The sequence below is a fragment of the Enhydra lutris genome, unplaced genomic scaffold (genome assembly GCF_002288905.1).
Source record: "Enhydra lutris kenyoni isolate GAN:26980312 unplaced genomic scaffold, ASM228890v2 scaffoldscaffold29, whole genome shotgun sequence".
Lineage (NCBI taxonomy): Eukaryota > Metazoa > Chordata > Mammalia > Carnivora > Mustelidae > Enhydra > Enhydra lutris.
The window spans coordinates 16322783-16349896 of NW_019154113.1; the positions used below are offsets into that span (position 1 = coordinate 16322783).

Genomic DNA, 27114 nt, shown 5'->3' on the forward strand with positions numbered 1-27114 from the left:
TTTTTTTTTTTTAATAAAGACAGCCCCGTTGTCGGCCACACGAAAAGGATATACACAGTTCCCGTGAGTCAGTAAGACATCCCTGCTTCAGACTGCCATAATGCCAAAACAGACCATAATGCCAAAGAACAAACAGCAAAGGGAACGGGGTAATGCTTTCATCTTCAAAGCAATAAAATGCAAAATAAGACAAAAATTAAATGGATGTAATTAATGCTGGATATTCCCACTGGGGAAAGACCAGGGGACTTTCAATCCATCAGTATTTCAATACGATAACAATTCCGCTAGGCTGAGTGAGCCACCCTCGCACCTCTCTCTGGCTCTCCCGCCTCGGGTACAAGAGTCTGGGTCCGACAAAGCTGCAGCCAGGAGCTACTGCTTCGGAGTCCACCGACACAAGCAGGGGGCAATGTCTTGGAAGACGAGATAACTGGGCTTTGGTGAGGCACCTACGTGCAGCAGTGTCGCATATGGAAGTTGACAACATACTCAGCATTAGTCCTCTGCACTGAAATAGCAAAAGGCTCAAAAGGGTGAAAGGTGAAGGCAACAAGGCGTCGCACGGTGTGGTTGATGGGGCGGCCCAGTAAGCCTGCCTGGATCTCAAACTTGAGCAGACCAGAGTCCCGGGCATAGAACCTACACGGAAGAAGGAGAGAAAGAGAAGATGGTACAGATAGTCACTACCATCTTGTAATCTGCACAGCACGAGGACGCGGCAACTCATTATTTAATCCTACGATATCGCCTTTTACATCGGCCCCAGGTTATCAGAAATGCAAAACCACCTATGTCTGAGCAGCTCGTTTTATGGCCAGGGTGACTATGAATTTTCCTGAGCTGTCCTGAGTCACTGGGTCATCCCTTTCCCAATATGACCCTCAGTTAAAGCCTTAACTACAGCCACACCTTTTCCAGAAAAACTGCCCCAAGACTGCCTAGGCTAGGGCTAGAAATGAAATGCAAGCCACATGAATACTTTTAAATTTCCAGGTAGCCACATTAAAAAAGGTAAGAAGAGAAAGGTGAAATTAATTTTAATGATATATTTTTTATTTAACCCAATACTGGTATCCAAAATATTATCATTTCCACCTATAATCCAGGTAAAAAAAATATTAATGAGGTATTTCACATTCCTTTTTTTGTATTAAGCCTTTGAAATCGGATGTGTGACACATGAGCACGTCTCAGCATGGACTAGTCACATTTTAAGTGCTCAACCACATGTGGTGAGTGGCTATTATCCAGGACAGCGCAGATCTTGGCCCGTATTTGAGTTTTTCATTTTTAAGAAAAAATTCTCTCGGAAGGTTCTTTTTCACACACAAAACCAAAATACTAAGTGGTTTTTCATTTTTCAACTAATACTTCCATTCATCCCCATAATTAAAGACATTTTCCCATACGCATGATAAACGTCCTCGGGTATCAGGAACTAGAGATGTTCAGTGGGGCTGGGGCTGAACTAGGTAGGGGAAGTCCTAGAAAATGAAGTGCTCTGAATTACAAGCTCTATAACTTCCCTTTTGGAAAGCAAACATATGGTAGACATAAAGATATTCATAGCCTCTGACTCAATAATCCCACTTCCACGAATTTGTATCCTCAGAACTTAATTTAAAGGGAGGACATAGTGATGTGAATAAAGATGGCAACTCTAGCACAGCTCCAATGTAAAAATGCAAGACAGAATAAAGGCTCAGTGACGGGACTAGTTCAGTCAACTGTGGTACATCTAACTGAGGGAGTGATAGGCCATCATTGGACGGTAACTCTGAGGACTATGGAACAACGTCAAGAAACGTTTCTAAAATAAAAGCAGGCTACACAGGACAATGTAACCAGGACTACAACAACACACATGTGAACATGCGTACTGACAAAGACTAGAATGGAACACACAGTACAGGTGTTCAAGTAATGGCATCTCCTCTTCTAATGCCTTTCATATCCTCACATTTCTCACTTTAAATTAAAAGTAAGTGAAAAGTCCCTTTGGTCAGAGGCAATAGCCATTTCCAAATTGTAACTCAGGTTACTCTCTTTTCATTTTAGAAAAGCAAGTCAGAAAGGAGAGGAATGTATCTCATACTACCTTGACAATATCAAATGAGGCCCGTGATATGCTTTTTTGTGTGAAAACCACATTCACCTCACCCACACAGTCTCCAACACACAAAGGGCTTGTAAGGTAAAGTGAGTTGTTTGAGCTTCTAAATCGAACTACCAGTACACAGGAAATGTACACGAATGAGAAAAATCATAAACACTACTCCGGGGATGCACGAGCAGACTCCAAATGTGGACAACACTACAGGACAATTTCACTGCAAGGAAGGTAGTAAGAGGGAAGCAGAACCTTCAGAATAAAATGGATTTAAGGGAGTAGCAACTAATGCAATGTGTAAACCTTGTTTAGATCCTGATAGGAACAAATGGAACCATCAAAAGAACATTTACAAGACAACAGGAAAATGTGAAAACTAGGTACTTGGTGGTCGTCACAAAATTTTAAGAATTTTCTTAGGACAGAGTAATGGTACGGAGGATATATTTTTCTAAGTCTTTATCTTTCAGAAATTCATGCCGAAATATATATGAGTAAAAAATGCTATGAAATCTGGAATTTGCTTCAGAATAATCAAGAGTGGCAGTTTGGTGGGGCGGGGGTGGTGGGGGGAGTAGAAAGAGATGACAACATTGACCATGACCTTATAACTGTTAAAACTGGGTGGTAGGTACGTGCAGGTTCATTATACTCTTCCACATTTTATATGTTTAAAGCTTTCCAGAATTTAAAAAAAAAAAAAAAAAGGCAACTGGTTTTTGGAACTTGACTACAATTTCCCAAAGGAAATACTATGAGCAATGATTAACTGTTCAGAATGTGTTACACAAGTCTATTTAGCACACAATGAAGCTGGACAGTGAAACACTACCTAACACTGCTTCCATGTGAAAAAGGCCTTCCACTCTCCAGCTAAGGGTTCCAGGAACACACTGTCCAAGCTGAACAGTGAAACACTACCTAACACTGCTTCCATGTGAAAAAGGCCTTCCACTCTCCAGCTAAGGGTTCCAGGAACACACCCCCGCTGAAATCACCCCACGGGTGGTGATGGTACCAGTTTCTCTCCCTAGTATCTAACACAGCACACAAAACACAAGCTCCCAACATGGGGAAAACGGGGGAGGGGGGGGTCTGTGGAGTAGACATCTGTGAGGGAAGGACTGGCTTAGTTTTCCAGGTTCTAGCAGTAACACAGTAGTCCACATTCTAAAATTTCTCATGTAAGGACGCATGTGTTTCTCCAAAACCTGCCTATTTCCCAAATTATCTATGCTATCTTTTCTACTAGGTAACATGAGGGGATAAAATAATTTGAGTGAAATAAAATTAGAAAGTCTCAACTATAAACACTATTATGAAACGGTATGTGGTTTCCTACTCTGGGTACCTTTAAAAGGGAATAACACTTACCTGAATCGGATGTTTTGATGAGAAGCAAAGAGCAGAACTACTTAATGTATGAGACTAGTACCTACATGATCAAAAGCACTCGTCACATTATAAAAACAGCCTGTCCTTCCAATCAACCCATGAGTCCCAGTGGGCACAGTCACAGTGGAATGAGGTTCAAGGGGAGACAGAGAGAGAGAGACAGAAGGCCATCTTTAGCCCGTGGGCAGTTAGCCGCTGGAGCAGTGATCATGTACCTGATAGGATGATCTCCGCAAGTCTTGGGTCGCTCCATGACAGACACCCACTTGTCATCGTAGCTGAAGAGAGACAAATCAAGGTAGGGGCTCCCGCTGTAAGATTGGGCACTGATGGGTAGCTGACCCAGCAGCCGGCGCACTGCCTCCGTGTGGCCTCCATACTTGGCATTTACAATAGTGTCTTTAAACCTAAAACAAAGCACCAGGGAGGAAGGCCGCATTAGCAGGCACGCAAAGCTGCCTTGGATCTCAGGTCGATAAAAGATGTCTAAAAACAACTCATTCTGTAAACAGAAATCCAGATAATGAAGGACGTCAGGACTCCCACACATCACAAGTCTGCCTGGCTACAAACATTCTCAAAAACCAGAAAACAGAACTTGAAGTAAGAACACTGAATCACTTTAGAAAAGTTAACACAGACTCTCTAAACAAGTTTCCAATGAGTGTAACTATTCTATGACAACACTTCTACTCAAATCTACTTCCCCAAATGGCAGTCTCAGCTTGCATTAAAAAGGAGTTACTGAGGGATGCCTGAGTGGCTCAGTTGGTTAAGCAACTGCCTTCGGCTCAGGTCATGATCCTGGCGCCCTGGGATCGAGTCCCACATCAGGCTCCTTGCTCAGCGGGGAGCCTGCTTCTCCCTCAGCCTCTGCCTGCCATTCTGTCTGTGCTCATTCTCTCTCTCTCTCTCTGACAAATAAATAAAATCTAAAAAAAAAAAAAAAAAAAAAGGAGTTACAGAGAGCAGGGAATGCATGGAGAAGAGGAGCCTCTCTCCGACTTCTTGGGATCAGTTGTAAGTCAACTTTCATCAAAACTTTCGAAAAAACACTCATCCCTTGTTTCAAGTCTGGGAGCTCGCTGTCTGTACTCCCACAAAAACATCGGTACCTAAAGAATAGTAACATGGACACAGAGTCACAAATCTCATTTACTTTGAGTAATAGTAACAACGGAGCAATTATTTCTCACAACTGTCAAGAATACTAAATTTAATACCCTTTGACCAAGTTTTTCTACTCTTCCAGAAATTTACCCTAAGGAAGCAATCCCACACGCAGAAAAATCTCTGTGCACATTCAATACAGCATTTTTTATGATAATGATAAATTGACAGAAAATTAAAAACCTAATGGAAAACTACAATATCCAAAGATTACATGGTTACAGAGGAAATGTTTATCATAATGGTAGTAAGTAAAAGCAACAGGCTACAGTCTGTACACACAGTATGATTAAAAAAAACAAAGAAAAAGGGGTGCCTAGGTGGCTCAATCGGTTAAGCATCTGCCTTTGGCTCAGGGCATGATCTTAAAAAAAAAAAATTAGGCCTAAATAAAGACTGGTAGAAATGTATCTAAATGATAATTGCATTTGTGTGATCACATTTTGATATTTTTTCTTCTTTTTCACTGTCCCATTGTTTCTTAGAAAGAACGTCAACTATCAGTAATGCAGTTTTAAAAATCTCTGTATCAAAGCATATCATATATTTTTTAAAGATTTTATTTATTTGACAGAAAGACAGCAAGAGAGGGAACACAAACGGGGGGAGTGGGAGAGGGAGAAGCAAGCTTCCCGCTGAGCCAGGAACCCCATGTGGGGCTCGATCCCAGGATGCTGGGATCACCACCTGGGCCGAAGGGAGACGCTTAACAACTGAGCCACCTAGGCAGACACCTCTATCATACAGTTTAAAACTTAAAGGGAAATAATTTTTTTAGTGCAGGGAGAAAACAGAACATCCCATCCCTGAAATTAATGGAATGAAAACTAATGAAATAAATTTAAAAACTTGAACATTCCCAACTTTGTGGAGACCAGAAAGCTTGAGGAAATGGGTTCGGATTTTTGCCTTCACCGTTAACCTGTTATGCTGGACGGACATCAACAGATCTGTTTCCCCCGAAGAAAGCTTAGCTCTCAATACTGCTTTTCCGTTACTCCTCTTGACAGTAATTTTCACAGCCTCAGTGTAAATCACAAAATTAAATCTTGGGCCAAAGAGAACTTCTTTCTTTCCCTTTTGAATGGGCTAAAATCAAAGACTCTGGGCTCTCGGGTTTGCAGCTCCTTTCCAGCCGAGATCTAGTAGTACCTCTCATAATCCACACTCTGCCTTGCCTGGCTCACTGGCTTCAGATGCTGGGGGCTGGCCCACGGCTGCATGATGATCCTAAGTCACAGCCTCCACAAAGGCCTCTTGGCTGAAGCAGCTCGTCTTCCCCAGCGGCACCACTGGCTCCACTCTCCGGGCCATCCACTGACAAAAGGATGAAGCAGTTATCCCTGGAACATCTTCTGGCGCTTGACTCCTGGTTCACTGTCACTCTGCCCAGTTATGCCTCTCCCAGTTCACGGTGACTTCTACATTCACAGAGATTATCCTTCCAGTACCATGGCCTCCTAGTTCCTGAACCTCCAGTACTAGGTCCCACAACCTCTCCTGCACTTAATCAATTCTTCCCCACCTTTTCCAAAACCATCAGTTCCCCCCAAACTACAGTTTCAGACTATTTCCTGTACCATACTTTTGTGGTTTATGTGGAAAATACAATTTCCAGAGGCTTCCTTAGAAAAGATACATGAGAGGCAATTTTTTTGAGAACTTTCATGTCTGAAAATATCTTATTCCACCTTATTGGATATACAGTTCTAGACTGGAAATCATTTTTTTTTTCACAGAATTCTGAAGGCATAATTTTACTGGCTTCAAGCTTTCAGTGTTACTACTGGTAAGTCCAATACTATTCTGATGACTTATTTTTTACCATGTGAAATTTATGTTCTTTCTGCAAGTTTTTACCATCTTCTCTTTATCCCCAATGTTCCCAAACCTCATTTTAAAAGATTTATTTGCGAGAAAGAGGGAAAGCATGAGTGGAGAGGGGCAGAGGGAGAAAGAGAATCCTAACAGGTTCCACATGGAACCCAATGTGGGGCTTGATCCCATAACCCCGAGACCATGACTTGAGCCAAAATCAAGAGTTGGACACCCAACTGACTGAGTTGTCTAGGTGCCCCCTCAATGTTCCAAAATTTTATGATGATATGCCTCAGTATGGGTCTTTTTTTATTAGGTACTTGATGGAGCTAGATAATTATTTATGTGGGGGCATGAGCCATGTTTTGCAGCACTTGCCAATTTCTGTGCTGTAAATCCTCCTGCTGTAAAAGGTACTTCTAGGTACCTTTTAGGTCAACTTCAAGGTACCAAGGTGACACTGCTGAATGTGGAGCTGTCGCAAGATGAGCAGTAGCACATCACCAGGTAATATTTTCACCATGCAGATAAAACAGATACAAATATACTCAAAAGCATAAGTAGTAAAATAACTACAAAATATTTTTAAGTTAAAGATAAGATTTTTTTAAAATATTTTATTTATTTGAGAGAGAGCAAAAGAGAGAGAACATGAGCAGGGGAGGAAGAGAGGGAGAGGGAGAAGCAGACTCCCCACTGAGCAGGGCGCCCGACATGGGGCTCAATTCTAGGACTCCAGTATCATGACCTGAGCCAAAGGCACCATGAGCCAGTCCTAGCACACCACTGAAAGGTCCTGCCAGTCTCGAAATTGATGTTCTTCAGGCCTGGAAAACTATATTTACATTATTTCCTCCCTATCATTTTCTCTACTGCGCCTCGTGGAAATGACCAGATACTGGATGTCCTCGGCAAGTTCTCTAATTTCTTTTCATCATTTCTCTCCCATTTTCCTGTTTTTTATCAGTTTATTCTATTTTTTTGGAGAATTCCTCAACTATACCTAACAAAGTTTAAGTTTCTGTTCTAGGAATGTTTCTTTTTTATAGCATCAATTATTTCAGTGATTGCAGTGTTATTCCTTCATTCTTTCTACTGTTTGTTTTATTTTGGTCTCTTTCAAAATAAAGATTTTCCTTAAGTAACTCACGATCCTTGGTGCCCCTTTTTTACTTGAACATTTACTCTAACCTATAATAGATCCACATTCATTTATTTTTACTAAAAGATGACTGGAGACTGTAAAATTGAGCATTTTAGAGCCCTGTGTTCACAAGAAATAAAAAATAATTCCAACTTATATAAACATTATATTTTCAATGCAGCAAATCATGACAAGATGCTTAATGAAATGTTACATTATGATACAGTTCTGTGGGGGAGATAAAACAGATATATGGATTTGAACATCAGAAGAAACAATGTAGGGGCGCCTGGATGGCTCAGTGGGTTGAGCCTCTGCTTTGGGCTCAGGTCATGATCTCAGGGTCCTGGGATCGAGCCCCGCATCGGGCTCCCTGCTCAGTGGGGAGCCTGCTTCCCCCTCTCTCTCTGCCTGCCTCTCTGCCTACTTGTGATCTCTGTCTGTCAAATAAATAAAGTCTTTAAAAAAAAAAAAAAAGAGGAAACAATGTAAAATTTCAAAGAGTACTGGTATAATTTGCTCCCTCTTTTATATCAAATACTGAATACCAAACTACTATGGCATCTGGATTCCCCAGGTTATGTTTAAAAGCATTGAGTTGGGGCACCTGGGTGGCTCAGTGGGTTAAGCATCTGCCTTCAGCTCAGGTCATGATCCCTGGGTCCTGGGATCGAGCCCTGCATCCGCCTCCTTGCCCAGCAGGGAGCCTGCTTCTCCCTCCTCCCTCTGCCTGCCTCTTCCCTCTGCCTGCCTCTTCCCCTGCTTGTGCTCATGCTTTCTCTGTCAAACGAATAAATAAAACTTTTAATTAATTAATTAATAAAAATAAAAGTGCTGGGTTATACATCATCAACTTATGCAATGTTATATGCCAGTTTTATCTCAATATAATCGGCTGGGGGAAAAGACCTGTAATAATTTTATTTTTAAAAACCAATTTTTGTTTTTAAGATTTTATTTATTTATTTGACAGAGAAAGACATAGTGAGAGAGAGAACACAAGCAGGGGGAGTGGGAGAGGGAGAAGCAGGATTCCAGTGGAGCTGGGAGCCTGATGTGGGGCTCGATCCCAGGATTCCGGGATCATGACCTGAGCCAAAGGCAGACGCTTAACAACTGAGCCACCCAGGCGCCCCTAAAAACCAATATTAAATATACACTGAAAATTGCATTTTCTGCAATTATTACAACTTAACAGCAGAAGAATTTAAGATCAACTAAAAAATTAAAGCATGAGGGTATCTACGGTTGTCAAAATCTTCCAGTGGTATGATATAAAATTCTGAAGATCACAAAGCTGGAACTCCACCTTTCTTTTCAACTTTTATTTTCTCCTCCTGAGACTTCCTACAATTTCACTTAATTCTAGATGCATTCTGAAAGAACTCTCAAAAAAACAGCCTCCTTTAATTACTGGGGGAGTTCATTCCTTCAACAAACACCTAATGAGCTTCTTCCACATGAAAGACACTAGCCTGGGTGCTACGGGTACAGCAGTGAATATGACAGACTAAAATCTCTACCCGCATGGGAGTTTACCTTCCAGTGACTTCTTTTATACTTTCTCTCAGCCAGCTGTACCCATCTTTGTAATTAGTCGATAATGATCTGCCTGATTTTAAAGCTCACTTAAAAGAAAATTCAGGGATGCCTGGGTGGCTCAGTCAGTTCAGTGTCTGCTGTCGCCACAGGTCAAGAACTCAAGAGTTCTGAGATCGAGTCCTGGGTCATCGGGCTCCTTGCTTGGCGGGGAGACTGCTTCTCCCTCTTTACCTCCTCTGCCTGCTCTGCCTGCCACTTCCCCTGCTTGGCTCTCTCTCTGAAAAATAAGTAGATAAAATCTTTTTTAAAAAGAAGAAGAAAAAAAGTCAGGAGCATCTTGGTTTTGGCTCAGGTCTTGATCTCAGGGTTACAGGATCCAGCCCCTCACTGGGCTCCACACTCAGTGTAAAGTCTGCTTAAGAGTCTCTCTCTCCCTTTGCCCCTCCACCACCCGCAAATTAAATAAATCTTTAAAAAAAAATAATAAAAATAAAAGAAAAGGGGCGCCTGGGTGGCTCAGTGGGTTAAAGCCTCTGCCTTCGGCTCAGGTCATGATCTCAGGGTCCTGGGATCGAGCCCCGCATCGGGCTCTCTGCTCTGCGGGGAGCCTGCTTCCCTCTCTCTCTGCCTGCCTGTCTGCCTACTTGTGATCTCTCCCTGTCAAATAAATAAATAAAATCTTTAAAAAAAAAAAAAGAAAAGAAAAGAAAAAAATACACTCCAAGATGAAAAAAGCGAATTCTGAACCAGGTCCTGCCTCCAAAAATCCTTCTATACTGAAGGAATGCTTGTAAGGCAGAAAATTTGTGTGAACCAGAGAAAAAGGAAAAGGCAAGTAACTTGTCTGAAAACCAATATCCATCTATTTCTGAGTACTACCCTTTTATATAAAGATGAGGTCATACATTAGTGTATTTTTGTTCATTTTTTCCAGTAGTAATGCTTACTCTGAGTCATCTGTTCACTCTGGTCTGATCTATCTTGAAACCTAAAGCAGACATTTTCCCTAACTGGCTAGAGGTTGGGGAGCAATTTAGTATGCGGCATCCAATAAGGCACTGACTGACTAGAGTAGGATTCAGCTTGGGCCAACGGCCCAAGGTAACCATTCATTTCACAATAATGTACTCAGATAATTACATTTGAAACTGGTTCGCGGGAAGACCTGGCTGATGGGGGGTATTAATTTAGGGTGACCCAGCTGTTGGTGGTGGGACTCTAAGTATGAGTATCTGAAGGTCTCTTCTTTAGTTGGTCAGCTTCCCGAAGAAAAAATCTCGAACGTCCTCCCTGAGGAGTATAAGCCTGGCTGTCCAATCTGATAAAGGGGATAGGAATCTCACCTTCAGTTTTGTTGGTTTTCACTTAATTCTTGTTTTTATCATGACGAATTTCATCCCTACCTCAACTGTGCCTCATGAACATGAAACCAGAGCCTACATGGTTCAGTTTCTCCAGTGAATAAAGCTCCAGCCTTCTGAAGAGGTGGTGAAGACAGGCTTAGAGAAGGGGGCTAGAGGGCCTGGTTACTCCTTTCCAGACCCTCACCCAATCCTCCTATTGAAGCCTACCCATCAGAGGCATCTTCAGACGTACCTAGGGCTTCCAATTCCCCAACCCCTTCCAGATTTCTCTGGCAAGGCAAGTTGTTTCTTGATGGCTAAGCTCTTTAGTCTTAAGCTTTTGTTCTCTGAAGTGTGCCAAGTTGGTGTCAAGTTACTGGTGATCAATTGGCTTCTCAGCTCCCAGCACCGATTCAGATCTCTCTCCCGTTGATAATCATCTCCTGTGTCCAGTGCCTTTCCTCTCCCATTTTCTTTGGCTCTTGTGATATCTACACCTCTTCCTCCTTTATTGTCATTTTGGTAGGGTGACAGGATAGAGCAGAGATAAATGCACATGTTCAACACATCATGTTTAACCAAAAGTTCTAACATTATTTCCCTGGTCATTCACTCAAAAAATACTTAAATGCTTGACAATACATCATGAGAATACAGCAATAAATACTAAAGACGTGGTCTCTCTTTCTACAGCTCTCACACAGCTCTCCTTCCTCTAGGACGAATCAGAGATAACGCACAAGTAATTCCACAGGTGCTGACAGACAGACAGAAGTTCAGGATGACCCAAGGGGTTACAAGAGGCGGACCAAACCAAAGCGAGAAGGGCACAGAGAATACAGGAACGGTTTTTTGGAGGACATGACTACTGGCCTAACACCAGTGAATTGGCTAAAGAAAAATTAAGGCCTGTTAAGCCTGGTGGAAGAGCTTACCGGCGCTGGATCTGCCTTGCAAAATTGTTGCTGGAAGCTGAGCAGGGAAATTGGACTTCACTATGGAGGGTAGCATTACGGAAGAGGTCACAGAAGTTCTCAAAGAGCTCTAGAAGCTCATCTGACGTATTCTCAAACACGGCAATCACCTCTGTTGTCACCATATTGTATACCACGAAGAAAGATGCCTGCAGAAGAACACAGAGACCTATGAGACAGCTGGATATACTGCCATGCCTTGGAAACTTACCACTTGCTTGAAAATTCCAACAAGTAAAACAAGCAAACACTTCTGCTCCTACACTAGCTTAAAACACGGCTCCAGGTGGTTCTGGGAGAGGAGGAAGCCTCGGTGCACTTTATCAATCAAGGGCCATCAGTCATGGCCAATACTGCTGGGTCTCCCACCACATCTGTGCTGTTAGGATTACTGAGCTAGCCTGCGTGTATGTGTAGAAAGGTTTCCAATCTTCCATTTCTGACTCTGCAAATTCAACACTTTTTCTTCCTAGTATTTCTTCCTGACTTGTTCCCTAACCCAACCTGAAATAAAAAGCACTTTTTTAAAATGCCAGATTTAATTTTCCTCCCTGCTGAGAAAGTGATTGGTAGCTGTAGCTGCCTGTTGACAAATTATTTTCTCTTGGATATGTACAGTTGAAAGTTCAATGTAGGGACATTTATTTTTCCTCTTAAGATTTCTATCATGCAGAGAGACACCTGAAGTACACCGTGTCCTAAAACCGCCCAGGCAAGTTGCAACCAAACAGGGAACTGCTGCTGAACAAATGAAAGATCAGGGAGGCATTTTCCTTTTCTTCCTTCGTAAATATTCTTTCGGCCAAGAGCATTTGGAAGATACATTCGAGATTTGTAGCAATTAAGATCAGAGGGGGAAACTGAAAAGCATTCAAATGCCATAGGTGGCAGAGTCACTACTTTCTCTGAATTGGCCCCCGGGCGACCAGCCCTCTGCACCACCAGTGTTCTGCTCTGCCTAACAAGAAAGGTGCAGGAACCCCTGGTTTTTGTCCCAGTGAATGTGGCAACGTGAACCAATCTGCAAGCTTTCAACAGGACTCCAGAAGTTTTCAGAACGTTAGGATTAGTACTTCCCCCTCCTACAACGGAGTTGAAGTCATCAGTTCCTAGAGCCACATGGCCCACCTGTTTTACTACTCATTAGTCCTTCCCAGAGCTTTCATTACATGACTTTTACGGTCACCTGGAAATTAAATATGGCTGTAAATTAAAAAGGCTGCAGAGTAACCTGAGAATAAGACCCATAATATTAGCAAGGCTTTGTGTGTAGATGCACTTTTTCTCATTAACCTTATTGGAACCTATCATATTAAACTGGGGAAGGGGGTGGGAGGACAACTAGGGCAAACTGGGTTTAAAGTTACAAGCTCTGTAAGCAAAACACTGAGCACCAGTACTGCGTCTAGCCACAATTTATTAGAACTACCAGAAATAAGTGGGTCATGTTTTAGCAAAGGGAAGAAGGATAATCTCAAATGTGGCTATCAGAGACAATTTATCCCCTCCAAATGACAAAAGGTAATTATAGCTCAAACCTAAATAAAAGATTGACTCATGTCCTTTCTATAGACCTGGACAACATTTTGACCCTATCAGGGCTCCACCAGGACGCACCATAATTACGTGAATATAAAATTACACAAACGTTACCAGCCTTCCCTCCAGGGCAGACTGGGAAATACAGAAGGGGACAGAAGTCAAGAGTGTCACTGCCAATCTTCTATGACACATAAGATGGACTAGATTCTCATATGTGATGGCTCAATGGGCAATTTCATCATTAATAGGAAAGAAAATAACCCAGAAAAACTAATCCCCAACCATATTATTCCCCACCACCCACCTTTTTTAGAATATACAACCTATGATTCGGAAGATACTGGAAAGCCTTTTACTGTGGACGGCTGGTAAGGTCTTAGGAACAGCGTCCTACACAGTCTCTCTTAGAACCAAGTGCAAGTCAGTGAGAGATACAAGACAGCCTTCTTTGTGGCTGACTGGTTTGCTGTCTATTCTGAATCCCCAAACTCCTATCTAAGGAGACATTCTGGAAACAGGAGAACAGGGGGCAAGAGTAGAGAAAGGTAGGTCTCTTACTCGACCAACACTAAAGTGGAGAGCTTCTCAGAGAAATGCCCCAAAACAGCCTGAATTTCAACATGGTGTTCTAACCCAAGAGTCTTGTGAGCTTTCTGTGCCCTTAACACCACTTGATTTCCATTTGTGGAACAGCTCTCTCCTCTCCAAGATCTTTCATCCAAACTGAAATACCCTAGGATCTGCAGTCCTGATGATTCACTTGAGGGATCAGAAGTTTGGGCTTTCTTTTAATCTTTTCACTGCTCTACAGCCTATGGTCCAGCACATGGGCAAGGTCAGTGTAAAGTCATAAAACTTAACTGCCAGATGAACTTACCTATTAGTTACCTCCTAAGGATTCTGTGAAGAAGTATAATGAAATTAACCACTTAAGCAGGGAAGGCCAAATTTTTAGAAAATTTTTTGGCAGGGGAGGCCCCTGGATGGCTCAGTCATTAAGCATCTGTCTTCAGCTCAGGTCATGATCCCAGGGTCCTGAGATCAAGCTCTGCATCAGGATCCCTGCTCAGCGGAGAGCCTGCTTCTCCCTCTCCCACTCCCCTGCTTGTGTTCCCTCTCTCGCTGTGTCTCTCTCTGTCAAATAAATAAATAAAATCTTTTAAAAAAAAAAAAAAAAGAAAAATTTTTTGGTATGGTGGGCTCATTCTCATTCCTAGAACTAAAGCAGACCAACAAGCACAGTATCACAAAGTCAAGGCCGGATTACCCACCGGTAGTCCAAACTTTGACTTTGTAGCACTTGGGCTTCTTTCTCAAGGGAAGTGAAAATGCTCTGCAGGAGAGTTAGTGTACTAATCACAGAGCTGACCACTCTGGTGTCAATGACTTGAGATTTAGCTTCCATTTGTCCAAATACATACATGTGGCCAGAGAAAATGGGAGCTATTTTAAGACTGAGGCCTAGGCTAACAAAAACTCAAGAGCATGGAAAATGGGAATTCCTGAGAGGCTGGCCATAAGCAAAGAGAGAAACCTTCCCACTTTCCCAAGGGGCTGGAGGCAATAAAGGGCCCGAGAGCACTTCACACCTGTGATGGGTCTGTGACCCGCAGGGTTACCACATCCTCACTGGTGTACTTGATAAACAGATGGTTTTCATCCAGAAGCTGCATTTTCCACATGCGCAGCTGTCGCAGCTGGTCAAAATATTGGAAGAAGCGCCTCTTGGCCATCGCGCTCCCATCCTGCTCTGCCCGGCGCCACAGGTACACGAGCAGCCGGTGTTTCAGGGAGTTGATGAAGGGGTCTCTGAAAGGATTGGCCATGCCCGTCTGACTGTCCCGCTGCACCTCCGGGAAAACGGCCGACACCGTGAGGAGGTCATCCTCATAGCAGAAGCGGCCGATGGTCCTCACATCAATGAAAGTGCCTTCAGGAGTCACCTGGAAGACGTGGATCGTCTGCTGCTGCACCGACAAGATGGCCAGGATGTTTTTGTACAAGTACAGCCCTTGGTTGTGCGACAGGACCACCTTGTCACACTTGAAGGTGCGGGTGTCACACAGGCGGCCCGTGTGAAGGTCGATGATGTGAAGGGAATAGTCCTCCAGGGGGGACCGGGGGTTGGGGGTCACAGACTCACTGTTCCGGTAAACCTCGTAAAAAGGAGGGTGCGGCTCATCCGGGAGGTAGGCAGCTGAGCCCACGATGACACAGCGGCAGTCGTCGGTGAAGAGGCTGCACTCCCGGTTCAGGTGCTCCCCGTTGGCGGCCACGTTGGTAATATGCAGCAGGACAAAAAAGCGTTCAAAGAGCCGGCCGCGGATGTTGACTGACCGCTGGTCATTGCCATTGGACAGGATCTCCCCCTCAGAGCCCTGCAGTAAGTCCTCAGCTGCCTGGCAGCCCTGGTACTCATAGATCTCAAGAGAGGTCTGATCTGAAGAGAAAGCAATAAAGTAGCGCCCATCAGGCGAGAATTTACGCAAGAAACACGGAGGCTTTTCAACATTGACAACCGTGAAGTTGGGGAAGACATTCTGGTGGAACACTCGGACCTGATGCCAGTGGGTGCCTGCCTTGCCTGAGCTGATTCGCCGCCGTTCCAAGCGGTGAATGACATTTTGGTTCTGGATTCTTCGAGGTTTGATAGTGGAAACATGATGATCCATTATCACATCTCTGCGTGGAAAAGTGAAGAAGTCAAGAAAGCAAAACAAAAATGACCAAAACATAAATATACAGAAGTCAAAGCGATTTTCCTCCTGATAACCTGGACCTAAGAGCTCGCAGGGTGACAGTGATCAGCATTTCTCCTGTACAGATCACAGTCAGAAAACAGTCCTGACATTTCTGATTCTAAAAACAGGTTTGAGGGAAGGACCTAATTCACTAGGAACACCTTCAAAGCACTCTTAGCTGTTGGAATATTCAACAAAATAAACATAGAATTATATCAAATTTGTTCAGTATAAGAGTAACATCTCGTGCACGTTCATTAAAGAAATGTATTTACTAGCTGTTAAGATGTCCATACTACCTGGGGCACCTGCGTGGCTCAGTCAGTCAAGTGATTGCCTTCAGCTCAGGTCACGATCTCGGGGTCCTGGAGTCGAGCCCCACATTGGGCTCTCTGCTCAGTCAGCAGTGAGTCTGCTTCTCCCTCTCCCCCCTGTGATCTCTCTTTCTCTCTCAAATAAATAAATAAAATCTTCAAAAAAAGGCGAGGGAGATGTCCATACTACCTAAAGCAATCTATAAACTCAATGCAATCTCTAACAAAACCCCAATGGTGGTTTTTGAAAAAATAGAAAAATTTATCCTAAAATGCACATGTAATCTCAAGGAACCCCAACAGCCAAAACAATTTTGTAAAAGAAGAAAGTTGGAAGACTCAGACCTTCTGATTTCAAAACATATAACAAAGCCAAAGTAATTAAAAAAAAAATTGTGGTACTGGCATAAAAACAAATATACCAATGGAATAGAGAATCCAGAAACAAATCCTCACAGATGTAAACCCAAGATTCAGGAAGCTCAGAGAACCCCAAATGTGATAAACCCAAAGAAATCCATGCCCAGACACACTACAGTCAAAAACTAAAACACAAAGTAGAAATCTTACAAGCAGCCAGGTAGATGATATATTACCTTGAGGGGAACAATTCAAATGTCTGGATTTCTTGAGAAACCATGGAGACCAGAAGGAAGCACAACAACATTTTCGAACTGTTGCCTCTGGGTCAACAGTCAAATCTCAGCTAAAAAGGCAACTCTTCAGATTTTTCCCTATCTTCCCATTCATATCAACTCTCATTCTACCCTATTTTCTTTTCTTTAGCCCTCAGCATGTTTTGAAATTATCTTGATTACCTTACAAGTATCTGTCACCACAACCCAGCCCCAGGAGCCCTGCCCAACTCTAGGTGAATTCCATCACCTGGGGCAGTACCTGAGGCACAGTAAAGGCTCAGCAACATGGTAAATGAATGAATGGAGCAACATTCCAACATGGGCCTCCAAGGATCAAGAATTCACTAGGCAAAGTAAAAGAGGAACATTTCAGAAAGAAGGAAGCCTAAAAAATACACTGGGAAAGAATGTGGCATGATAAATTTGAGAAACAGAGTAATCCCAAGTGGTTAGAGCCCAGGAAGCACAGCGTGAGTGATAAAAGAGAAGTCCAGAAAAGCAGATTGGAGCCAAACTGGAAAACACTTCACACGCCACTCCACACCACACCAGCTATTACACATTTTAAGCATGGAGTAACTTCTCCATCTATATATATATCTATATATATAGATATATCGATATGTATTTTTGGCTTATAATAACAGAAATTTATTACCTTACAGATCCAGAAGATAGAAGTCCCAAATCTAGGCTTTAAGAGGTCCATGTTCCCCCTGAAGTCTGTAGGGAAGTATCCGTCCTTGCCTCTGCCACCTTCTGGTGGCTCCTAGCAGCCTTGGTAGTAGCAGCAAAACTCAGTCTCTGGCTCCATCTTCACAAGGCTCCCCGCCCCCCCACCCCCCCAGCTCCCTGCCGGCCCTGTACCTTCTTGTCCCTCTCTGCTGTGTACAAGGAATCAGTTATACGATTTAAGGGCCACTTTAAATCCAAGATGATTTCATCCTGAAGTCCTTAGTTACAATTTTGAAGGCTCTATTTTTTCTCCTTTCTTTTTTTTTTCTTTCTTTCTTTGCTGTACTCCAATAAAATTTTCTTTATCTTTCTTTTTTTTATTAATTTTATTTTTTTTATAAACATATAATGTATTATTAGCCCCAGGGGTACAGGTCTGTGAATCGCCAGGTTTACACACTTGACAGCACTCACCATAGCACATACCCTCCCCAATGTCCATAACCCAACGACCCTCTCCCCCCCCCCCCCCCCCCCCTCCCCCCGTTTTGTTTTTTTTTTTTTGGTGTTTTTTTTTTAAGATTTTATTTATTTATTTGACAGAGAGAGAGATCACAAGGAGGCAGCGAGGCCGGCAGAGAGAGAGGGGGGAAACAGGCTCTCCGCCGAGCAGAGAGCCCAATGCGGGGCTCGATCCCAGGACCCTGAGATCATGACCTGAGCCAAAGGCAGAGGCTTTAACCCACTGAGCTACCCAGGCGCCCCCCCTCAGTTTGTTTTGTGAGATTAAGAGTCTCTTATGGTTTGTCTCCTTCCCTCTCCATCTATATTTTAGAAATAAAAACTTAACACACAATGTGGTATTTGTTTATATTGTCTCCTTCTAAAAGGGATTCGAAGTGTTTACGCAAGTATAGATACTGTTTCATCAAGTTAAAGACGTGCATACCTCCATGACTGACCACACTAAATTTCTCAAACTGCTAGTCACTCCTCATTAATGAGGCCTTGAAATCAATTTAGTGGATATAATTGACTTTTTAAAAAGTGGAATAAAATAAAAAATATGGGCAAATACTATTTCATGAAACATGTTTCAATTATATATATGAATTATAGGTACGGGGTGAAGATATAAAATGTATTTCCTACTGATCTAGACTGCAGCAAAAGAGTGCTCACTGCCTATCCCCGGGCCAAATCTTGTCTGCCTGCCTATTTACTTGTAAATAAAGTTTTATTGGAACATAGCCTTTCCCATTCATTTACATATTACCTATGCTTTGCTTTCGTCCTACAAAGGCACACAGATGGTTAGTTGAGACCAAAGACCACATGGCCCACAAGCCTGAAATACTTAGTGTCTGGCCCCTCACATCAGCCTCTCTTGAGCACTGGTTCCTAACTGCAGCAATTTTGTAACATCTGGAGACAATGTTTGGTTGTCCTAACTTGGAAAGGAGGGATGTTATGTGTCCAGCAAATAGAAGCCAGGGGTGCCGCCCAACATCCTACAGTGAACAGGACAGTCCTCCACATTGACACCAAGATGTCAACGGTGCTAAGGATGAGAAACTCTGATCTAGAGAAAAGTCTGCACATGAATGACAGGAATGTCTGCAGCCGGACTGTTAGCAACAGCAGAAACTGACCACACTCCAAATGCCCATGAACAGAAGACTAGATCGACTCTTCCAGGCATACCCACGCGGTGGAATCTTACGAAGCCACCAATCAGTGCGCTACAATGATACACCCTCAGAATACAACCATGCCTGAATCAAGCAGCAGAATCGTCTTGTGTGACTCCCTTTATACAAGCTTCAAACGATTTCTAGTTTAAAGCTATCAATGTATGTGGTATACAATTACAGGAAACAGAGGAACTATAAACAAAAAATTCAGAACAGTGGTTACCTGTAAGAAGTAAGAAATGGGATGGGGATTGGGACACACTGGCAGCTCTGATGTGGTATTTTTTCTTAAATCAGCATTCACTGTACTATCATACTTTAAAGACTACATATACTTTTAAAGTATTATTTGAACTTACTCAGAGTTGGTTTTTTTTTTCTTTTATTAGGAAACAATCATCGTGAAGAAAATACTAAGTCAGGAGAGTAAGATGAAGCCAGATGTACAGAGAAATGCGTACCATGTAGACTTGAAGAACTGCCAAGCTTCTAATTTGGCCTTGATTTTTCCAAGCAAAGCAAAAAGGAAAAACCAATCAGTTACAGAATCTGCACAGCCAATAAGATAGAAACTTAACCGAGGCCTGGAAGAAGCACAGCTCTTCCCGGCACTGGAGTTTAAAAGCAATCCCTCTCCTAAGTTTTCTCAAAGGACCTTGGCATGATCAAGTGAGCAATGTCCTCCATATCCGAACAACAAATCCTGAATTTCACACAGCTACTCCGTGTTAACAGTGACATTGTTGCTGTGGCTATTGTAACACAGCCTAAAAAACACACTATTAAGGTTTAAGCATTTCAAAATACCAAACAGCATACAAAACTGCCTCACTCAATCCCTGCCAAGGGCACCTCTGCCAGCCTAAGATGAGGGCTGGAGTCAGGGTGACCGGAATGGGAAGACAGAAGCAGATAAGGCCCAGGCATGGGAGGACTAGGCACGAGACACCACCTAGCAGACAAACTGCTGAGTGGGAACGAGTACACTACAGCCGTTCAACTTAGAAAGAGCCACTGAGGAGCACCTGGGTGGCTCAGTGGGTTAAGCCTCTGCCTTCGGCTCAGGTCATGGTCTCAGGGTCCTGGGATCGAGCCCCACATCGGGCTCTCTGCTCGGCGGTGAGCCTGCTTCCCCCTCTCTCTGCCTGTCTCTCTGCCTACTTGTGATCTCTCTCTCTGTCAAATGAATAAATAAAAATCTTTAAAAAAAAAAAAACAAAACTACCTTCCCTTCTCATGCTTTTTTCCAAAATTAAAAAAAAAAAAAAGAGCCACTGATCATATTAAGCAAAATAGTTGCTTAATTCTAAGAAAACTGATGCACACTGTGTATAGCCCAATCTTAAATTCTCTGATTTGTCTTCTTAAGGAAAAGACAACAGGGGCGCCTGGGTGGCTCAGCTGGTTAAGCGACTGCCTTCGGCTCAGGTCATGATCCCAAAGTCCCAGGATCAAGTCCCCTATCAGGCTTCCAGCTCCATGGGGAGTCTGCTTCTCCCTCTGACCTCCTCCTGTCTCGTGCTCTCTCTCTCTCTCTAATAAATAATTAAAATCTTAAAAAAAAAAAAAAAAAGGCAAAGACACCAGACACTGGTGTGAAATGTGTGAGGGGGTAGGGTAAGTGGAATTGAGGACCTGTTAACTTCAGCTCCAAATTACACACAAAATCCTCACTGAATTTCCCAACACTTCTCTCAGCATGCACGCTCTCTCTCCCTCCACACACACACTCTATTTCATATCACACAACTGTGATTTTTAGAGATATGGTGAAGGTATTTAAGCCTTTTTCAACTTGTTCTCTTATTGTTCTGATTAAAAAATAATACACGCTCATAAAAATTCAAACACTGTAGAAAAAGTATGAAATGAAACTCCCTTTAGGGCACCTGGGTGGCTCAGTCAGTTAAGCGCCTACCTTTGGCTCAGGTCATAATCCTGGGGTCCTGAGATCGAGCCCCTCATCAGGCTCCCTGCTCAGTGGGGAGTCTGCTTCTCCCTCTACCTCTCCACCTCACTTGTGCTCTCTCTCTTATTCTCTCTCTCTCTCTCTCTCTCCAAAATATAAGTAAAAATATTTCCAGAAAGAAAGAAAGAAAGTCAGTCCCTTCTAATCAGGGTGAGAATCATTATAAAAAGAGTCAGAGTAACTGATGTTATTTTCCCAAAAGCTGGCCCTCTCCCAGCTCCCCTAGACCAGTGAATGGCCCAGCTACTCTCCTGCTCATCAGGAACCAGACACCCGACCGTCTTCCTTGACACCTCTTTCCCTGGGCCCCGATCAGTCATCAAACTCTGGAGGTTTTCTCTCCTACTAAATAGCCCTCTCATCTTACCTCTATCACAACCTGCCGTACCCTTATCCCAACTTTTATAATTTCACGCCTGCGATACCGCATCAGCTTCCTACCTAAACCCACTCCTTGCAACAGCCAATGATCTTTCCAAAAATGCTTTTGTGACCACGCCCTTTCCACTACGGATTAAAACAGGGAAGTATCTTCCCACTGCTCTTTATGTGCAGAATCAAAATCTTTTAACACGCCAGCCAGGTGCTCAAAGGTCTCAGCTCTGCCTCTCCAACCCCATCTTTTCCCACTAACTCGAACCACTTCTTCAACAGGGATCCCACCTCCTGCCTCAGAAGCTTGGCACTTGCTATTAACTGAAATCTAAAAAAGCTCTTCTGCTCCCTTTGCTAACTCCAATTTCAGACATCAACCTAATTATCTCCTCCTCAGAGAAGTCTTCCTTCACCTCCCCCTTAGCTCAAATACCAACTTAAGAGCCACATCTCGCCTTCACAGCACTTGTCATCCTTCAACTCTGTCTCTGCACTTCACTCCTACCTGTGGCACTAATGGTGAGCTCCTGACCTGTACACATATTCTGTCCGCCCCATCACCCTCCTGGACACATCTTAAGCCTCCTTTCCTGTACGCTGGACCTGCCTCACGCCAAGTTCTTTGCCAACCCAGACATCCACAGGAGCTGTTCCCTCTGCCTAGGACGTCTTTCCCCGGGCCCTTGCATAGTTTCTCAAGTTGCAGCCCAAGTGTCATCTCCTCTCTGATCTTTCTCTCTACAGCAGGCCTCCCCATTACTTCTCCGTCTGTCTTCTCCACAGTAACGGCCACAATGCGCGCATCTGCCTTTACTTGCACGGTTGTGTGCTTAATGACTGACTCCCCACTACACCGTACTCCCTATACAGAAAGCAACCATGTCTGCTTCGGTCACCTCAGTGTTCTCAGTGCCCAGCAAGGGGGCTGGCCCCTCGTATGCCTTCGGTACGTTATTTATGAATGAAAGAAGAAAGCCTGGCTGAATGGGGCCACTCGCTCCTCGTGTGGCACTATGAGTCCTTTTCCCCTTGATGCGTCTCAGCTTCCCCACAAGGGCTGGCGCACACACCTCTCAAGTCGCAGTGACGGCTTCCAAAGCGGTAAGGGGATACCAAGGGGCGGGCACACACCCCCAAGGGGGCGCCCCCGGAAAGAGAAGCCCGGGGCGGGGCCTCGAAGGGAAGGGACCGCTCAGGGAGGGCGGGAGCCGCGGGGCCTCGGCGTGTTGCGGGGAGGGGGCCGCCCCACAGCGGGAACGCGGGAAGGCCTCGGGGGAGGCCTGACGGGTTTGGAAGCTGGGCCAAGAAAGGAGAAGTCCTCACCTGTACGGTCCTCGTTCAAAGGGCCGGGGAGAAGAACCCCCCGGCCTGCTCGGCACGCACCTCCCCCAGCCCCGCCCCCGCCATGCCTCCGGCCCCGGCACCCGCGGCTGCGAGCCCCCGCTTCCGCTTGCCACCGGAAGTGCGGTGCAGCGAGAAGGTGTGGGGAGAGCGCGGCGGCGTCAGCGGACACTGAGAGTATTTAGCGCACCCTGGTGTCCGGAGGGGGAATCGAAGCCACAAGCAGCCCAGTAGCTGTGAGGGAAAAAAATTAACCCAGAGCCCTAACGTGGGCATGTCAGTGATCTCTTAAGGTAATGTCTCTGAGCCTGCTGGACACGTTTGCAAAAACACAGATAAAAATTGTTTCACCTCTTGATTAGATGCGCCCTTTCATCGGCGGAGGATCGATCCGCCCTGTGTTGTCCGCTCCTGCACAGTGAGCCCTTGGACCACCGGAATGTACCCCCCCCCGCCCCCCCGAACATTCTGCCCAATACAGTTACTGGCCCATTGTGGAAATGCAGAAAAGGTTCTTGCGTTAACCTAGTCCCATAACCTTTACTTGGACAGCCTGCCCCCAAATTTCCCCCCGTCGGCCTCCTTCGGATCATTCAGTTCTCAGCGCATGTGACTGCTTCGGATTGTTCTCATTCCACTGCCACTTCATGCTACTTTTTGTTTTTTGGTGGTTTGTTTGTTTTTTTTAATATTTTATCTATCTACTTGTCAGAGAGTGAGACAGAGAACACAGCAGGGGGAGCAGCAGGTAGAAGGAGAAGCAGGCTCCCTGCTGAGCAAGGGAGCCCAATGGGGGACTGGATCCCAGAACCCTGGGATCCTGACCTCAGATGAAAGCAGGCAGACGCTTAACCGACTGAGCTACCTAGGCGTCCCTCACGCTATTTTCTGTTAGCATTCATCACTATATGATATTACCCGGTGTGTGTGCGTGGGCATACGGGCAAGTGTCTTTGTTCTGTTTCCCTTCCCCCTTCTAGAAAGTCAACTCCGTGAGGGCAGGGATTTTGTCTTGCCCTCTATCTTCGCCTACAATAGGGTTTGGCATCTTGTCGGTGCTCAGTAAGGATTCTGTCCACGAGTGAGGGTCTCCGTCCACATTGTTCACAGCAATCCTAGGAGGAAGGAATGCTAATTAGCCTTTACAGATGAGGACAAAGACTCAGGAAGGGTACATGGCTAAGAGGAAACAGGGTGGGTTCTTGGAACGGTCTTGACATTTCCAGGCTGATTATTCTCAGGTACTGACTGCAGAGTGTTCATTTTCTCTTCTGGGAAATGAAGATTTGCTGCCTAGTAAGGTTATTGAAAAAAATTCGAGGTGTTATCCTTAAAGCGCCTGGCACAGCCTGGAATGCCGTAGATGCTCAGTAAAGTGTTACTGCAGTTACTCAAGATCAAATCCCTTAACCCACCCATGATGAAATTGAGAGCCTGAGAGGGATATGACTACGACAACTTCATAGGAACACAAGCAGCAGAATCGAGACTGTGACCAGGACTTCCATCTCCCCTTTTCAAGGGTTCTCTCCCACAGTAGCAAGTTCTGACTCTGCCATTTGTGTTCCTACATGATGTTAGGCAACTCACTCACCCTCTCCAAGTCTGTTTTCTTATATCTGAAATTGGGTAATTATCTGACTTGATAATTAGAGAGAGATCATTAATAATTAGATAATTAGAGATAACTAGAGAGATCACACAAGAGAATATCGTTTAAATTATCAAATGCTACCCAGCTGGAAATGTTTGGGGACTGCTATCTCTGTGCTGAGCCTGGTAATTAAAATTGGGAGCTTTACTAGTACCAGAAGAATAACTGAAAAGAAACTCTACCCCGATCTCACACCATGTACAATTCCAGGGGTGCCTGGGTGGCTCAGTCGTTAAGCATCTGTCTTCAGCTCAGGTCATGATCCCAGGGTCCTGGGATCAAACCCCACATCAGGCTCCCTGCTCAGCAGGAAGCCTGCTTCTCCCTCTCCCACTCCCCCTGCTTGTATTCCCTCTATTGCTGTCTGTCTGTCTCTCCCCATCAAATAAATAAATAAAATCTTTTTACAAAAACCAATTCCAGATAGACTGGGGGCACCTGTGTAGGCCAGCTGGTTAAGTATCCAACTCTTAACCTTGGCTCAGGTCATAATCTCAGCGGTGTGCAACTGAGTCCCGCCTCAGGCTCTGCATTGGGCATGGAGACTACTTAAGATTCCCTCTCTCTCTCTCTCTCTCTCTCTCTCTCTCTCAGGTGCCTGGGTGGCTCAGTCGCTAAGCATCTGCCTTCAGCTCAAATCATGATCCCAAGGTCCTGGGATTGAGCCCCACATCGGGCTCCCTGCTAGGTGGGGAGCCTGCTTCTCCCTCTCCCTCTGCCCGCTATTCTCCCCGCCTCTGTCAAATGAACAAATAAAATCTTAAGAAAAAAAATTCTCTCTCTCTCTCTCTCTCTCCCTCTGCCACTCCCCCCTCTAAAAAAACAGACCAAAGGCCTAAATGTAAAAGGCCAACCTATGACACTCTTAGAAAGTAACATAAGCATAATTCTTTCTGACCTTGGATTAGGCAACAGTTTCTTAGATATGACACTAAAAGTACAAGCAACCAGAAGGAAAAGTAGATTAAACTGAACTTCATTAAAATTTAAAAATGTTGGGGCACCTGGGTGGTTCAGTCAGTGAAGCGTCTGTCTTTGGCTCAGGTCATGATCTCAGGGTCCTGGGATCCAGCTCCATGTTGGGCTCCCCACTCAGCAGGGAGTCTGCTTCTCCCTGTCCCTCTGTTCCCTCCCCACCGCTTGTGTTCTCTCTTGCAGTCTCTCTTAAATAAATAAATAAATAAATAAATAAATAAATAAATAAATATGTTTGTGCGTCAAAAGACATGAGAAAGTGAAAAGACAACCCACAGAATGGGAGAAAATATTTGCAAATCATATATCTGATAAGGGTCTAGTATCAAGAATATTTTTTTTAAACTCCTGCAACTCAACAACAAAAAGACCAACTGAAAACTTGGCAGAGGATCATATATATACATGGCCAATAGACACACGAAAAGGGGTTCAACATCATCAATCATCAGGGAAACAAATTCAAAAGCATAGTGAGATGCCCTTTCACAGCCACTAGGACAGCTATGACTTTCAAAAAGGATCATAATAAATATTAGTGAAGATGTAGAAAATTGGGGTTTTCCTGCATTGTTGGTAGGCATGGCATAGTCATTGTGGAACATAGCTTAGCAGGTTTTGTCTGCTTTTTTTTTTTTTAGAGGGAGGAGGGAGGACAGAGGGAGAGGGGAGAGAGAGAAAGAAAGAGAGAGAGAGAGAGAGTCTTAAGCAGGCTTGACGCCCAGTGCAGAGACTGATGGAGGGGTTTAGACTCACAACCCTGAGATCAAGAGCTGAGCTGAGATCAAGAGTTGGAAGCTTAACCGACTGAGCCACCCAGGTGCCCCCTTCATGTTTAACTTCTATTTAACTTACATTTATAAGGATGTCTTTAAAATCCTCTGACTTGCCATATTGTTCTTGCTATTTGTAGATTTACTGCAGAGTCCAGCATGGGGAGGCTGTCATACTGTGTCACACTGTGCTTCCTGGAAAATCTGCTAGCTGTGAAGGAGGCCTCGGGTTGTCTTTTCTCCAGCCATTCCCAGGAAGTGGATTTCAATTCATTGCTCACAGAGTCTGACGTTATAGAGGTGACCAGAGACAAGACTATGACTGCCTGGGAGGTCTTTACAAGAACTTTGCCTTCAATTCAGAATAAAATAAGGGGCGACAGGAAGCCTCTGAGCAGAGGAATAGCATAAGCAGACTTATGTTTTAGAAACTTCACTCTGGCTGTCACGGAGAGAGGGAACTCTTGAGAGTCCAGCCGGGAGGCTACTGCAATAGTCCAGGCAAAAGGTGATGGTCACCCGGATTTGAATAATAAAGGTAAAGGTGGTAAGAAGTGGTCAGATTTGAAACATACTTTAAAGGTGTATCACCAATGGCTTGGATAAGCAGTGTGAGAGAGAGAAAGAGAAGAAGCAAGCATGTTCCAAAGTATTTGGTCTAAGTAACTACGAATGCTTCAACTCAGAAAGTAATTGTATCTTGAATTGGGCGATGTTTAAAGTCAGCTCCCGGGGTGCCTGGGTGGCTCAGTGGGTTAAGCCTCTGCCTTCGGCTCAGGTCATGATCTCAGGGTCCTGGGATCGAGCCCCACATGGGGCTCTCTGCTCAGCAGGAAGCCTCCTTCCCCCTCTCTCGCTGCCTGCCTCTCTGCCTACTTGTGATCTCTGTCAAATAAATAAATAAAATCTTAAAAAAATAAAATA

At 44.2% G+C, this 27114-nt stretch overlaps 1 protein-coding gene across 3 annotated transcripts; it reads right to left on the reverse strand.

Moving 5' to 3' along the window:
- On the reverse strand, window positions 1–22853 carry LOC111152610 (de-etiolated homolog 1 (Arabidopsis)). Of its 3 annotated transcripts, XM_022511136.1 has the most exons (6): window positions 22771–22793; window positions 15617–15723; window positions 14631–15481; window positions 11461–11648; window positions 3724–3915; window positions 32–642 (listed from the first exon to the last, which is right to left on the reverse strand). In XM_022511136.1, exons 2-6 carry the CDS (start codon window positions 15711–15713, stop codon window positions 453–455), a joined length of 1518 nt encoding a protein of 505 aa, XP_022366844.1. In that variant the 5' UTR covers window positions 15714–15723; window positions 22771–22793; the 3' UTR covers window positions 32–452. The 3 variants fall into 3 exon arrangements, with proteins under 3 accessions (XP_022366842.1, XP_022366844.1, XP_022366843.1); XM_022511134.1 differs by having other exon boundaries at window positions 1–642; window positions 14631–15723; window positions 22771–22853; XM_022511135.1 differs by lacking the exon at window positions 22771–22793 and adding an exon at window positions 17393–17438 and having other exon boundaries at window positions 14631–15723.
- Between the last annotated feature and the right edge of the window lie 4261 nt (window positions 22854–27114).

Excerpts from the sequence above, each read along its gene's own strand:
- LOC111152610 (XM_022511134.1), bottom strand. The coding sequence starts at position 15,713 with ATGGATCATCATGTTTCCACTATCAAACCTCGAAGAATCCAGAACCAA. Across the intron at positions 11,649-14,630 it reads GGGTCACAGACCCATCACAG|GCATCTTTCTTCGTGGTATA; the intron begins GTGTGAAGTGCT and ends GTTCTTCTGCAG. Across the intron at positions 3,916-11,460 it reads GCAAGGCAGATCCAGCGCCG|GTTTAAAGACACTATTGTAA; the intron begins GTAAGCTCTTCC and ends GCTTTGTTTTAG.